The following is a 14,736-nucleotide window of genomic DNA, read 5'->3' as shown; positions in this document are numbered from 1 at the left end:
TGCCAGATTGAAAATATTTGAGAATAACTCAGTGTCCCTTAGAGGCTTCTTTTATGCTTGTTTGTGGCTGTTTTGCTATCACCTCCTGACCTTGCCTAGTCAGTAAGATTCCTTGGCCATGTGTTGTTTAGACGTGTGGCTATAAAGAATTGTTCTCGTTTAGGAATTTTCACAATATTTTTTTCTAGGAAGTTTTTTTTTTCTTTTGAGTTAATATAATTCACTTCAACGCCTTTGACCACTTAGAAACCACTTATGATATTTCTGTCTTCCAACAATTTTGGCTCTTTTGCTTAACCAATATCTTTCAGATGTGTGCATTTAATTCTAAGTCATTTCTTGCATAAACAAATTGTCTAAATGCAGTTGTGAAAAACCCTTTATGGTAAATGTTATTAAACTGAAAAGTCAGGGTATAATAAAATAGCAATTTAAGTGTAATTTACTAACAACTGGAGCCCTTTAAACACTCACTTTACCATTGTGCTGTAATAATGCCAGACTTTGTTTTTGAATGTGCTCTCTTGTCACTCCAAGAATCCTTGGGGCAGTTTTTAAAATCCTCATAGTCTTTAATTATAGTTCTTCTTATTATTACTTCTTTGTTGCTGTCTGTTTTATAAATTGCAAATCATTGGCTTTTATTTTGGTAAAACCCCCAGCAGACACAGCTGAGCTCTTTACTCATTGAATTTGACAGTGTTAACAGAGAGTTGTGCAATTTTAGTGCTGCTATGGAGGTGGGTTAGCAGTCACCTGCTCTCCTGTTCTGGGGCTTACTTTGTTTCCAAAATCATGCTCTGGGTGAATGTTGAATATTGAAAAAGGGCTACATAGAAATGGTGTGTGGATTATTAGGACCATAAGGTGTGTTCTTTCATGGGTGAAACTTGGCATGAGTCAATGTTGAGAGGATGGGAAGAATATTTGGATTTTAGAGTCAGAGAATCTGAGTTTGAATCCTGATGTTCTGTTCCTTAGTAATTATATGGTAATTAACTTTATCTCTCTGAACCTGTGAAATATTAAATAGTTGATCTATATGTATACATGTATATACATATTTACATATATATATAATCTAAGATGCTTTCTAAATTCAATATACATAGCGCAGAGTCTCTTACTTCCCTGTTAAGCTATTTCCCTTCATATTAACTCAGTGAGTCTCAGTTTCTGTCCCTATTTCTGTCTGTCTCTCTCTTCTTTCTTCATTTCTCTCACCCCACTCATAATGGATAGCTAGATAATGTGTATAGAAACATAATTACCTTTGTGACCCTGAGCATGTCACTTTAACCTATGTTTGTCTTAATTCACTGGAGAAAGAGATGGCTTTATCAAATGTCTTTATCAAGAAGACTCCTTGGGGGGCAGCTAGGTGGATAGAGCACCAGCCCTGGAGTCAAGAGGACCTAAATTCAAATGCAGCCTCAGACATTTAATAATTTACCTTGGGCAAGTCACTTAACCCCATTGCCTTGTAAAAATAAAAAAGAAAGACTTAAAAACTCCATAGACAATATTGGCATATTATGATCCATGAGATCACAAAGAGACAAGACTGAATAACTGAACAACTTACCTACTGCTAGGTCACAATTAGTACAGAATTTTATCATCCACTCTGTGTCTTGTAGTGTCAGGTATGTTATTGACAATGGACACTTTCCACGGATGCTTTCCTTTTCTGTAGATTTTCCTGAAATTTCTTTCCTGATTCTCTTCCTACTTTATTGTTCCTTTTCAGTTTTCTTTGTTGACTTTTTTTTAATCCAGACCTTACCCACTTAATCTTGGGTAATTCCCAAGAGACTCTCCTTGACCCCTCTTCATTCTCTAGATCACTCAGCGATCTCATCAACACTCCCACTACTATATCTAGTTGATTCTCTGATTTATCTGGTTTTATCATTTCTCCTATACTCCAGGCTCGAATCTCAAACTGGATATCCCATAAACTTCTCAAATTCAATCTGTCCAAAGCGGAACTCATTATCTCTTCTCTCAATCCTTCCCCTCTTTTGAATTTCCCTAGTAATGTTGAAGGCACCCTCACTCTCCCAGTAATTATGTAGAAGAAATTGGTGGTGCCATCGTAAAAATGAGAGTTCTTGAAGTGAAAAACTCACATTAGCCCTGGAGGTAGAAAATTTCAGGATTTTTATTTTACAGACCAGTAAAATCCACAGATTAAAACTTTTTTCCCAGAGAGACAGTAAACTGCTTGAGGACAAGGAGAATAAAATTCTAGGTGAGATTGCCTGAGGGAAAGAGAGAAAGGAAAGCAGCTATAAGTGTAGGTTGTCCAGTCACATGGAGCAGAGACCATAGTCCTCCGGCAGCCTAGGCTGGGAGCACATTGTTCTAGCTTAGAGAAAGTGGCCATCCTGAAAAGAAGAAAGGAAAGAAAGAGATGCTTTCTGAAGCCCTTGATTAAATGCATTTCCACAGTGGGTTGGACAAGGGTGGTGCTTGGGGAATGGTTTAACACCTGGTTCCAGGTATTCTCCAATACACATTGCCACAGGGCAGTCTCAAAGGAGTGGCTAAGACAGTATTCATTGCTCATAGGTGGTATTCTATGCACTAGTCTTTCCTGTTCCAAAAGATGTGACCTTTGAGTTGAACACAGTCATTTCCTGTGCCCTGCTTCAATTAGACAGGCAACTAGATGATGCAGTGTATAGAGCACTGACTTTGGAGTCAGGAGGACAGGAATTTGAATCCAGCTTCAGACAATTCACTCTTAGTAGCTGTGTGACCTTGGGCAAGTCACTTAAACTGATTGTCTTGCATCCAGAGCTATCTCCAGTTGTCCTGATTCATAACTGACCACTGGACCCAGATAGCTCTGGAGAAGAAAGTGAGGCTGGCGACTCAGCACAGGCCCCCCTCCCTCCCTCCAGTCCCATTCATGTGCTTGTCATGGCATCACCTTCCTGATTTCACGGTCTTCTTCGAGAATGAAAGACAGATATCATCATCATCATCATCATCAGGCAGTCTTGCAACTTTGGGCACCTTAACATCTCACTCTGTCATTCACCAACCCCAATCCAATCCAAGATAAGGTATCTCTCATATATTCCTCCTTTTTTCCATTTATACAATTGCAACTCTGGTGCAGATTCTAATTATTTCACTTCTGGACTTATATAATAGCCTGCTAGTTTGGTTTCTCTGCATTAAGCTTCTCCTCATTTCAGGATTGCATCTATTGAGAGAGGGGAGCATTAAAGGAATTCTCCTATGTTCTCATCTCTCAATTGTAAAAATGGGTCCAGGCCAAGTGACTTCATGTTTTCCTATCACCTTTGTTATACTTATTCCTCCTCTGATTCTGTTTGATTCCTTCATAGAATAGAGATGAGAGTAGTGTAGAGATTCAATGTATTTAGTATGTGCATCTATTGTCTTTTTTTATTTTCTAACTCATAATTAAAAAAAAGTATGACATAATAATAATACAAGGCATTTGTAGACTAGAATGTAGAGGACTTTAAAAGTCATGTTGAACTCATAAAAGATGATCACTTTGCAGGAAAAATGTCAGAAAGTAAATTTATTCATAGACATCATTCTCTTGAATTTTATTAACCACAATTTTCAGAGTTATAATTTTACATTTTAGAGAAGAGATAGATTGAACCTGGTAGGAAGTTAATTTTATTCAGCCTTTTTTTTCTCTCCTCCAGATTCTTTTCCCTAGTACCTCTTCAGACTGTTAAGGGACTTACTGAAGAAAGATTGTTAGTTTTTTTCTTTTTTAATTACAAAATAAATAAAAGCTTTTTATGGTAAATGTTATTAAACTGAAAAGTAAGGGTATATGATATCAAAATAAAAAATGTACCACACAGCATATCCATAATTTAAAATAATAAAAATTGTATGTTGTAGAAAGAAGATAATTGTGAAAGTATTTTTTACTTTTATGTTAAAAATGATCTACTTTTTGCCACCAAATAGAAGTGTACTCCATTGAAAATAACTTCAGGGGCAGCTAGGTGGCATAGTGGATAAAGCACCGGCCCTGGAATCAGGAGTACCTGTGTTCAAATCCGGTCTCAGACACTTAATAATTACCTAGATGTGTGGCCTTGGGCAAACCACTTAACCCCATTTGCCTTGCAAAAAACCTAAAAAAAAAAACCCTTCAAATAATTTTGTGTCCAAATGCTGAAAAGTAAAACTAGGTAAAATTAGAAGAGACCGGGAAATCTCATATATAATTCATTCCTTTGCTTTTTTCCTACAAATAAAATTTTAAATCAGAGATTTATCCTGGGAATTACACATTTCAATATAGTTTCCTTTATAATTCTTTATATTTTATAAATTAAGAACCATTATATTCCAAGGGGGGATTCATACTACCAAAGAATTGCCATGACCCAACCAACTCCTCTTCTAAACCATCCAATAACAATAAGCATTGATTTTCTTTTTGAAGACCTGTAGGATGGGTGTTCTATTACCTTCCTTGGAATGTCAGCCCAAAAGTTTATGATCCTGAGAGTCTGGCTCTTTTCTATATCCATTGGGGAAAAAAATACCATCAAGTACTTTGCAAAAGTAAAGTGCCATATAAATATTTCAAATGTTTTCTGTCTTTAATATAGTTAGAGAAACACTGCTCAGCAAACTCCTTCCTGAAATTATAGTTATCTTTTAGTTTTTATTATTATGAAAGGGGCCTAATTTTTCCTAAATCTTGTTGGTTTTCTTTATGGTTGCTAATTCCTTCAGTTTGTGATTAGCTATGACCCCACCATGCCCCTTTGAATATATATATATATATATATATATATATATATATATATATATATATATATATATACATATATATATGTGTGTGTGTGTGTGTGTGTGTATAGATAGATATATAGATATAGATATAGCTGTACCTAGCCTCTTAAAATGGACTTCTCTGTCTGTCAGAATTACCCTCATTGTCTTGTGAATCAAAATTTCCTGAAATATGGGACTGATGTAGTGCCACTGAATCTTTGTCAAAGGTCATTGAGTGTTTTTGGAAGAATTGTTTCTGTGGATAGCCAGCCACCTCCTTATAAATATTTTAACAGTTATTATTTGATGTTGCCCTTTGCTTTTTGTGTCAGTCATTTTTTTAACATTTATCTACATTGAATCCTGCCTTGTCAGTCAATCAACAAACATTAATTTAATATCTACTATATGCCAGGCACTATGTTAAATGGCAAAGAAATAATGAAAGGCAAAAAATAGTCCTTTCTCACAAAGAGCTCATGATCTAATGTGGGGGATAACATACAAAGTGTATTTGTGTGTGTGTGTGTGTGTGTGTGTGTTTGTGTGTGTGTACACAAGATAATGTGGAGGTAGTACTAGAAGAAAGGCACTAAGATCAAATAGTAAGGAAGAAAGATTATTAAAATTTACTGGGCTGACAGCCTTCCTGTATTTTTCAACTCTTCAGTTGAAAGGTATCTCCTTTAAGGAACATGCAATACAGGATAGAAGACAATAGCTTACTTAGAATGTATGATCAAAGGTGCTTTTGTGATCATGGTATTAGAGCAACTGTATCATCAATTAATCTGGTCTTGAGTTAGTGGTTTAATTTAATTAATTTATTTATCCACTAGAATGGTATATAGACTTATAATGATATGAAAGAATAATTTTTCCCAACAGTCAACTCCAGTTGTGAAACATAAACTTCAAACAAAATCAAATTCTTTTGGCAATTTTTAATATTGGTATATATTGATTTTACATCATCTTCATTTCTGAATGTATCCCTTTCTTCTCTCTTATCCTGTGGAAATATATTTTGTAACAAAGGATGATTTGAAAAAGAGAATACAGCTCAGCTAAACAAAACAACATAGAATACCCACCTTCCCCCCCCAACCCCATGACATCTCCTTACATGGCTACCCCATCAGCATTTCAAACTCAATCTTTCTTTGCCAGATTTTCAGTCAGAAATCTGGGATAGCCTTGAAGCTATGGGGGTCAATAAACTTACTGTTTGGATTCTAGTGAAATTTTCTTACCTTCATTAACCATCTAGTCTTCCTTTCAAAAGAAAATGAGGCTGGAAAAATTAGCTAAATTATCCCAAAGTGTACTGGCTACATCCTTTTTGGAGATCAGGATTATGGGAGTGGGGAGTTAGGGTCACATAGCTCTAAGGATATTATGAGATTTTTCTCAGTGTTTTGATTTTCACTATTAGTCACCACAGAGTCAAGCTGATAGCCAAAGATGAGGACTCCAAACTAGTGCAATGTAATGTATTTGGGGAAAATAGAATTCTTTAGACTGAGAATCAAATTATCTCTTCAACTTTGTGTTGACAGTGCTGATATACTTCAGAGGAAGCATGTTTGCTCATGATCCTGTGTTTTCTCTTTCAGGAATCATTAACCAATGGCAGCAGGAATCCAAGGATAAAGTGATTTCCCTTTTATTAACTCATCTGCCTTTGCTGAAGCCAGGAAACATTGAAGCAAAAGTGGAGTATATGAAACTATTGCCTAAAATCCTGGCTCACTCCATCGAACACAACCAGCATATAGAGGAAAGCAGGCAACTCCTGTCTTATGCTTTGATCCACCCGGCCACTTCTCTAGAAGACCGGAGTGCTTTAGCCATGTGGTTGAATCACTTAGAGGACCGCACATCAGGGAGCTTCAGCAGTCAGAACAGAGGTCGGTCGGATTCTGTGGATTATGGGCAGACACACTATTATCACCAAAGACAAAACTCTGACGACAAGCTCAATGGATGGCAGAACTCTCGGGACTCTGGGATATGCATCAGTGCCTCCAATTGGCAGGACAAAAACCTGGGCTGTGAGAATGGCCACCTGCCTCTATACTCTTCATCTTCAGTCCCCACCACAATCAATACTATTGGGACTAGCAGCAGCAGCACAAGTGAGTAGTACCCTTAATTCTATTATCATGGTTCTCATGGTCTGGTTTGGGCAGTTTGCTGTGGCATGTTCCCTTTGAAAATGTCTACTAGCTGCATTCTGTAACCTTAGGAAGAAGGCTGATGGTTTTAAGTTGGTTGCAGAAAATGACCCTGGGTCCTGCGTAACTCTTGCTTATTTTGACTCTTTTGTAGTGTCATCAGGCTGCTAGGAATGATTAATGAATGAAAATTAGCTCTAAAAAGAAACAAGGGGAAAAAAACAACTTCCTGTTTCCAAGACAGGAATAACCTTTCATCCTAATGGTTTGGGACTTTGACATTTATTTCCCATGTTATTATCTCAACCTAACTTCTAACCTAAGGATTAACCCAGCCAGATTCAAAGACTCTTTGAACATATCTTGTTTTATTTCACCCCTGGATTGTTTACTTCTCTGAATGTCCTGTCATTAATTTCCACTTATTGGACTGTCTCCCTCCTGACTGGGGAGTAAAGACATGTTTGTTAACTCAGAATGCTTCTCTGTGCTGTGGCTTGGTATGAATGTGTGGAAACCCTCATTCTTAACCTATTTTCTGAGTAGTGGGAGTTGGGGAATTACAATGGGGAAGAGACAAATCATTTGGTGGAAGAGGGTAAGGTGAGAGAAAAAACAATAAATATTCTATCACTCTAGCAATCATACTGAGTATAGGAGCAAAGTAACGTTCACACTATTCTAGTTTAGGGCAGTATTACTAGTGTTTCATACTTAGGGTGGGTGACTACACTGATAAGCATATTGTTCATCCCAAAGTAATTCAGATGGGCAACCAAAGTCATTCTCCATTCTTCCTTAAACAGCAGTCTATGCAGTCTGTGGTCAATGTCTAAGAATATTAATAGCACTAAGTGTGTAGAATGAACTTTTTAAAGAGGAAAGCTTTTTGTGGGAAGACATTATGTGCCTGTTGACATGTGAGAACCCATAATTAAAAGATAGGCTAGCATTAACAATTGTTATTGAATGCTTCTTGGTCTCTCACAGACTTGTTTGGACTAATATGTCTTCTAAAAATGGCTTTTTAAAAAACTACCAGCACATTGAATGGTAACTTTACTACGTTAATCGACATAGCTATATAGCAAAATAATCAAAGTTGTATTTCATGTCCTATATCAGGAAAGCTACAATTTGGGAGTTCTAGTAGGTTCTTTTTTCTAATTACATAGTGTCAAGATTAGTTTTATTACACTTTTACCAAAAAGATTTTTATTGAATTCTCTCCTTCATACATAAACAATAATAATGTAGCCATACATTATTTTCATTAAGCTCTGACATAATAGGATGTGATAAGGTACATCCAAAGTAGGGCAGGTTCTTCCGCATTAGAGTTTCCTATGTTAAGGCTTGAGATTTTGTGATTCCTATAGAACTTATCAAGAGCTATAAAATATTCAGAGTTCCATGCTGTTCCCCTCTTCCAACATATTGTATTGTAGCATGTCAAGGGGGTAAATTGCAAGCCACACCAAAACTTTTCTTACATTACTACATCTCTAGTCCTCTTCAAGAATAAAGTTTGAACAACAACATCTCTGTCTCTTAATAAAACATCTGGGGATGACTTGACAGGAGAAATTTAACCTTGGTAAAAAAGGGAATGTACAATTCAGTTAGAGTTATCAGATTTTAGTAGATTGGTGTTCCAACCACATTGTTGGAATGAAATTATGATTCACATTACTTCCCAGCTGCTTTTGAGGTCTTTTATTATTTGGCAGTAGTCTTACAGGAGAATGGGATAATGTCTCTTCAGAGGGTTAACAAACTAGCAGTAGAGCTTGTAACTTTATCCTTCGGCAGTCACACACCCCAAAAATACTACTATCATCACCTTCTCGAAAGACTTTCATTCATAGACATTGTGTCAATAGTAGTGACTTTACCGTAATATAGAAGTTCTAATTTTGCTAAAACTAAATTCCCCAGAAGATCTATGATATTGTATAATTGAACCCTCTCTCCAGAGATGCTGTTTGCATCCTCTACACAACTTAGATAAGTCATTGTGGTGGTACCAAAAAATAATTACCAGTTGGCCCACCTTCTGGTAATAGGTTGTCCTAGCATATATATAGTATCTATTGTGCTTTAACTAGAAGCCTTTTGAGCATGATATTTTACCTTTCAGATATCTTGGCACTATGCTCTTCAAGAACTCAGGACACAGTGCCAAGAAAACTGGGTTTTGCTACAGGGCATTATAGCATGGGTGCTACAGATACAAAACATACAGATAGGATGAGACATGTTTCCTCCCTGAAGGAGAAGCCTTCCCCATTTTGGAAGGCATACATACTTCCTGCAACAAACCATTTTTCAAAGCCTGGACTCAGCCCTCTGGAAATATGCTGTACAAGTATGCCTATTTCTAAGGTTCTTTTGCTATGGTGTCCCTCTCTTCAACTCCACAGAGCCAAAAATTAGATTCTCTAAGGAACTGTTTGACTGGCTCCTCCTCTGACATGATTACCACTTATTCACCTTCATGGCTCTTCTAAACTGCTGTTGCCACAGATGAAGAATTTATGATCCAGAGAATCACCTCCATATGGAGGAGTAGCAGTTGAATGTAGGTTTAGGCAATTAGTATTACTTTTATCTTTAAGTGTCTGTGGTAGTTATCTGTGTATTTTATTCATGATAACTAAAAACATTGCACAAATATATATAATCCAAGCATGTAGACTTGGCTGGAGAAAACAGAAAGAAAGGCATAAATGTTTAAAAGTTTTACTCATCTTGACATGACAAATTAGAAAAATGTTTTTTAGTAATCTTGCACTTTTCTGTGTAAAGTGCAGGTATTTTCAGAATGGTATAACATAGAAAATGCCAGTATATGTGTGTGTGTGTGTGTGTGTGTGTGTATGTGTGTGTGTGTATTTGTGTTTATATACATATACAGATATATGTATATATATATATATATATATATATATATATATATATATATATGAAAATTCTCTGAGGAAATTCTTTGATGATCAAAATTGATTATAAGGTGCTGCTTGTAAAGCTACGTTCTCCAGGGAAGAAGTAATATAATAATTTAGTTGATATTCAACATACAGCATTTTCTCCAGAAAAACAAAAAAAAAGTGACTAATTGTAATAATGCCCCTAAAAACGTCTTGTGTGATAAGGAAGATTTACATTTTGGTTTTCATCTTTTGCAAATGTATGTTGTCAAATTTTTTTCAAAGTTTGATATACTTGTGACACTGGGTTAATAATCTTTCCCTTTTTCTATGTTAGTTATGTCTACTAGTAATTTATTTTCCTAGTAGTTATGCTCTGACACTGTCTCTGCCATATTTCCTTTTACCCTGTTTGGTCTCCATTCATTCAGTCATTAGTTTATTTCATAAATATTCATTGAGCACCTACTATATGGGGATATAGAGAAGTACATTTCATGGTGTGCCTGGCCTCCAGGAACTTAAATCTAGTTCAGAGACAAACTATATATGTCTTGTAGTATTGTTGTCTTGTATTCCGTAACTAATTCCTTCATTTAATTTATATATTATTAAATATAATATAACATAAATAAAGGAATTAGTTACGGAATACAAGACAACACTACTATAAGATGCCAAAAGACACTATAATGATTAAATACCAAATCAATAATAGAGAGTAGATGCTGAGATCAGAGGACCAATGGGCTCAAGTAATTCATTGAAGACTGCTGAAAATTAGATGTCAGCAGAGTTGATATTTAAAATTCATCTTGGCAGAGAGTGCTGATGGAAATGGGTATCGTGTGTTTGGTCAGCAGTGTGCATATCAGCCTAAATAAAGCATAGATTTCATGTAGAGCATAATACTTGAACATACTGAATTAAATAGAAGTTTTGAGGTTCAAATAAGATAATACATATTTAGCACTTTTTAAATTACACATGTCAGTTATTATTATTATTATTATTATTATTATTATTATTATTATTATTATTTTAGAACAGCTAAACTCTTTCTTGAAAAAAAGGTTCTTTTCATCCTTCCTAAAGCACTATAACATACAAAGAATGCAAATAATAGTTAGCATTAAATAGCCTGCATTTATATAAAGGCTTTAAGGTTTGCAAAGGGCTTTACAAATATTATTTCATTCTATCCCTCTAAATAAGGAATTTCTTTTCTGCACACTGCCCCTTCCCAAAACAATTTGTGGACGATAACCTTTAAAGATTTAGGACTCTCTTAAAAACTTTTAAAATATCCCCAAAGGATATCTCTAAACAACTTCCTTCTGGAGAAGGTAAACAATAATACCAAGCATCATGGAACAGTGGAGACAATAAAGATGGGGAAATTGATTAAAACCTGGTTCAGAAAGGCTTTGAATGCCAAGCTAAGGGCTTTGGCATTATTCCAGTGCTGGTAATGGTAAAACACTTATTTTTTTTAATTGAAAACTGGCATGATAAAAACTTTCTAAGGGATGGATTGCAGCAGAGACTAGACTAAGGTAAACTAGCTTGGAAATTGCTTTACCAGGCAAAAGGTGATGTACCTCTTGATGCCTCTGACTATGATGCCTGATGAGAAATCTGAGGATCATTGAGATCAAGTGTCTTGCCCAAGATCACACAGCCAATAAACAGAAGAACCAGGATTAGAAGCCAGGATCAGAATCCCTGGTCTAGCACATAGCTCCAAAAGAGGAAGGGAGATTCAAGGGAAAAACTCTAAAGAATGGACTAGACTTAAGAGTCAGTTGGATTCAACCAATTTTTATTACATGAATCTGCACCATACTAAGTAAGCATTGGGGAAGTTAATAATTTTGATGGAGTTAAGAGTTTTGGGTCTTTTTCAGTCATTCATTTTCAGTCATTTCTGACTGTGATCCTATTTAGGGTTTTCTTGGCACAGATAGTGAAATATTATGTCAATTTCCTTCTCTAATTAATATTTACAGATGAGAAAACTAAGGCATAGAGTTAAGTGACTTGTTCAGGGCCTCACATCTAAAAATTTAGTTTTCAGTTTGAACATCAGGAAAATGAGTCTTCCTGATTCCAGGCTCTATCAACTCTATCTATGCTGCCACCTAGCTGCCCTGTTGGTTTTTTTTTTTTTGGTTTAGTAGTATGGAAATGTGATATATACACAGAAATACCTGGAATGCAAAATTATGATAATTACATAAGAGATTTAAGTGTGAGTTAATAAAAGATGTGGAGAATGATAAGAGAGAGCTGAGTAATAGAAATATACCGGTTTACATAATTAGAGATGGGAAACTAACTTCAGAAAAGAAGCCACAAATATGAATCAGAACAGTTACCTGAATGGAGGTGAAATTTGAATAGATGACTTCTCTAAAAGGGAAAAAGCAAGTTGTTGCCGTGGATTAAGCCCTAATCTAAACTATTTTCTGGTCATTCATAATTATTTGGAGTTATGAAGAAGTGCTTGTTTTATGAATGGAAAGATTGAATTATATGAATTATATCGAGGATTTCCAACCTAATCATTTTCTTTTTTAAACTTCTTTTCCTTTGGACAAGAAAAGAATATGTTAAGATTTGAATTATAGGCTAGATAGGTCAAGAATAGGAGACTAGAGCCTCTTTTGTATTCTTGACACCAAAGTTTTTTTTTCTGAATGAGAATTTTCATTTCTTGTTGACTACTAGAAATCTCTTTCCTTCCTTCCTTTCTTTTTTCTTTCTTTTCTTTCTTCTTTTCCTCCTTTTCTTTCTCCTTCTGTGAAAGAATGCATCTTAAAATGAACACACTGGGTGCCAAAAAGGAACCCTCTAAAGGGAAAAAATAAAATTCTAGACTCTATGCTGCTATTCATGGTTATCTACAAACCATTGCTAACTTGTAGCCCATCATTAGGGGTTTTTTTCCTTTATTTTGTTTTGTTTTCTGTCTTGAAGTGTACAACAAAATACATAAGGCAGGCAGGAGAAACAGAACACCCTGTCATTTTTATGGCTAGAGGAGACTAAGAAAGTTGGATTGGTTTTGTTTGTTTGTTTGTTTTGCTTTTCAGATTAAAGTGATTTGCCCAGAGGGTTATTTGGAAGACTGGCATTCAGTCTTCCAGACAAAACAAACCAAACTGTTCTCTTCACAAAGCAAAAAAAAAAGTACTTTTTTTCTTTCTGCGATTCCATTGACCAGTTTTCATTCAGACTAACAAACTTTTAAATTTTGATTTTACTTTCATTCTCCCAAGACCATTTCCATAATTTCAGTTAAAAGAAAACCACATGCCAGTAATTTAATAGACTGTAGCAATAATGGGAGAATAGAAATGATTTGGGAGAGACTTCTTTTGACTCTAATCTCTTACTTGATATGAGGATCTGGGGTTTAATAACATTTCAACAATTACAATAACAACTACTAACATTTACATACAGCATATTATGTTCTGGACCTTGAAGAACTGAGGCAAATGGAGGTTAAGTGACTGAGGTTTCTGGATCAGTAAATAAGGAACTGATATAAATGATCTCTAGATGGGATCATACTATTTAGGAGAGGAAGAAACCAGATCTCTAACTTTATCTAGTTCTACTTCTCACTTGACAGTTAAGAAAACAGATCCAGAGATGTTAAATCTGGATTCTGAGTTCTAATCTAGTATTTTATTTAATATATGTATTCTTGCTTTACAGATTAATGCAATTCATAAAAGAATTTTTCTTTTAAATGTTTGTAAATATGCATTAAAATTCAATAAATAATTATACCTGTTAACAGTGTTACACCCTGTGTTTATAAGGCATCTTAGTTTTCATATCTTCATATAAGTTTCTCTTGAAATCATTTTGCGACAACTCTATTAATGTTATTACTAAAGTTTGAAAAAATTCAGACTTGACCAACACCTAAGTATAAAATATCCTGAGCTATTTCTAAATTGAAAAATAAACTGCTACAAAAATTGTTCATTTTATTTTCAGCAAAGTCCACAATTTCCATGGCTTAAATTAGAATATCTTCAGGGAGATTGAAAGAACATTAGAATTGTTATCAGAAAACCTAGGTTCAAATATCAGCTGTGTAGCTCTGAGGGATCTATTGGCCTTTCTATGCATCAGTTTCCTCATATGTGAAACTGGAATAATAATCTTTGTTACAGGAATCAAATAAGATAATGTATGTTAAGTACTTTATAAGCTATAAAATACTTAGTGAGATTGCTGTTTAGTGATTGCTATATTATTATCATCATCATCATCACCATCATCATCATCATCATCATCATCATCATCATTATTATTATTATTATTATTATTATTATTATTATTATTATTTCATTGGGGTGGCTAGGTGGCATAGTGGATAAAGCACCGGCCCTGGAGTCAGGAGTTACCTGGGTTCAAATCCGGTCTCAGACACTTAATAATTACCTAGCTGTGTGGCCTTGGGCAAGCCGCTTAACCCTGTTTGCCTTGCAAAAAACCTAAAAAAAAAACCTCATCATTAGCAACAAAGGGAAGCTGAGGATCCAACATTAGGACCAAGTTACATTTGTGCTTATATGTGTATACAATCCCACCTGAAAGTAGCTAAGTTCATTGTGAGATGAGTGAGAAAAGGCTCTAAGTAAATGAGTATTTGAGTATTACTAGGGGATCCATGAAACTGGGTAGGAAACCATTGCAGCTTTATTTTCACTAACATCTAACTAAAAATTAGCATTTCCTTCGATTATGAATTTAAGAATAATTATTTTGAGGATGAAGGCAGCCAGGGGGCATGTAGATGGAATCTTGGCCCT

The 14,736-nt window shown here is 35.2% G+C and overlaps 1 protein-coding gene across 8 annotated transcripts in view; it reads left to right on the top strand.

Annotated features, from left to right (window-relative positions):
* The window catches only part of SAMD4A (sterile alpha motif domain containing 4A), a 313,807-nt gene that overhangs the window by 163,004 nt on the left and 136,067 nt on the right, over positions 1-14,736 (top strand). For all 8 annotated transcript variants that reach the window (XR_012473918.1, XM_074213459.1, XM_074213455.1 and 5 more), the window contains one exon: positions 6,411-6,932. Coding sequence is in view for 7 of the 8 variants with exons in the window: in XM_074213459.1 (XP_074069560.1) it covers positions 6,411-6,932 (522 nt within the window). In the remaining variant the exon portion in view is untranslated. The remainder of the gene's footprint in view (positions 1-6,410; positions 6,933-14,736) is intronic.

The sequence above is a fragment of the Macrotis lagotis genome, chromosome 1 (genome assembly GCF_037893015.1).
Source record: "Macrotis lagotis isolate mMagLag1 chromosome 1, bilby.v1.9.chrom.fasta, whole genome shotgun sequence".
In the NCBI taxonomy this organism is placed as follows: Eukaryota; Metazoa; Chordata; class Mammalia; order Peramelemorphia; family Peramelidae; genus Macrotis; species Macrotis lagotis.
This window is presented reverse-complemented; position numbering and strand designations above follow the sequence as displayed.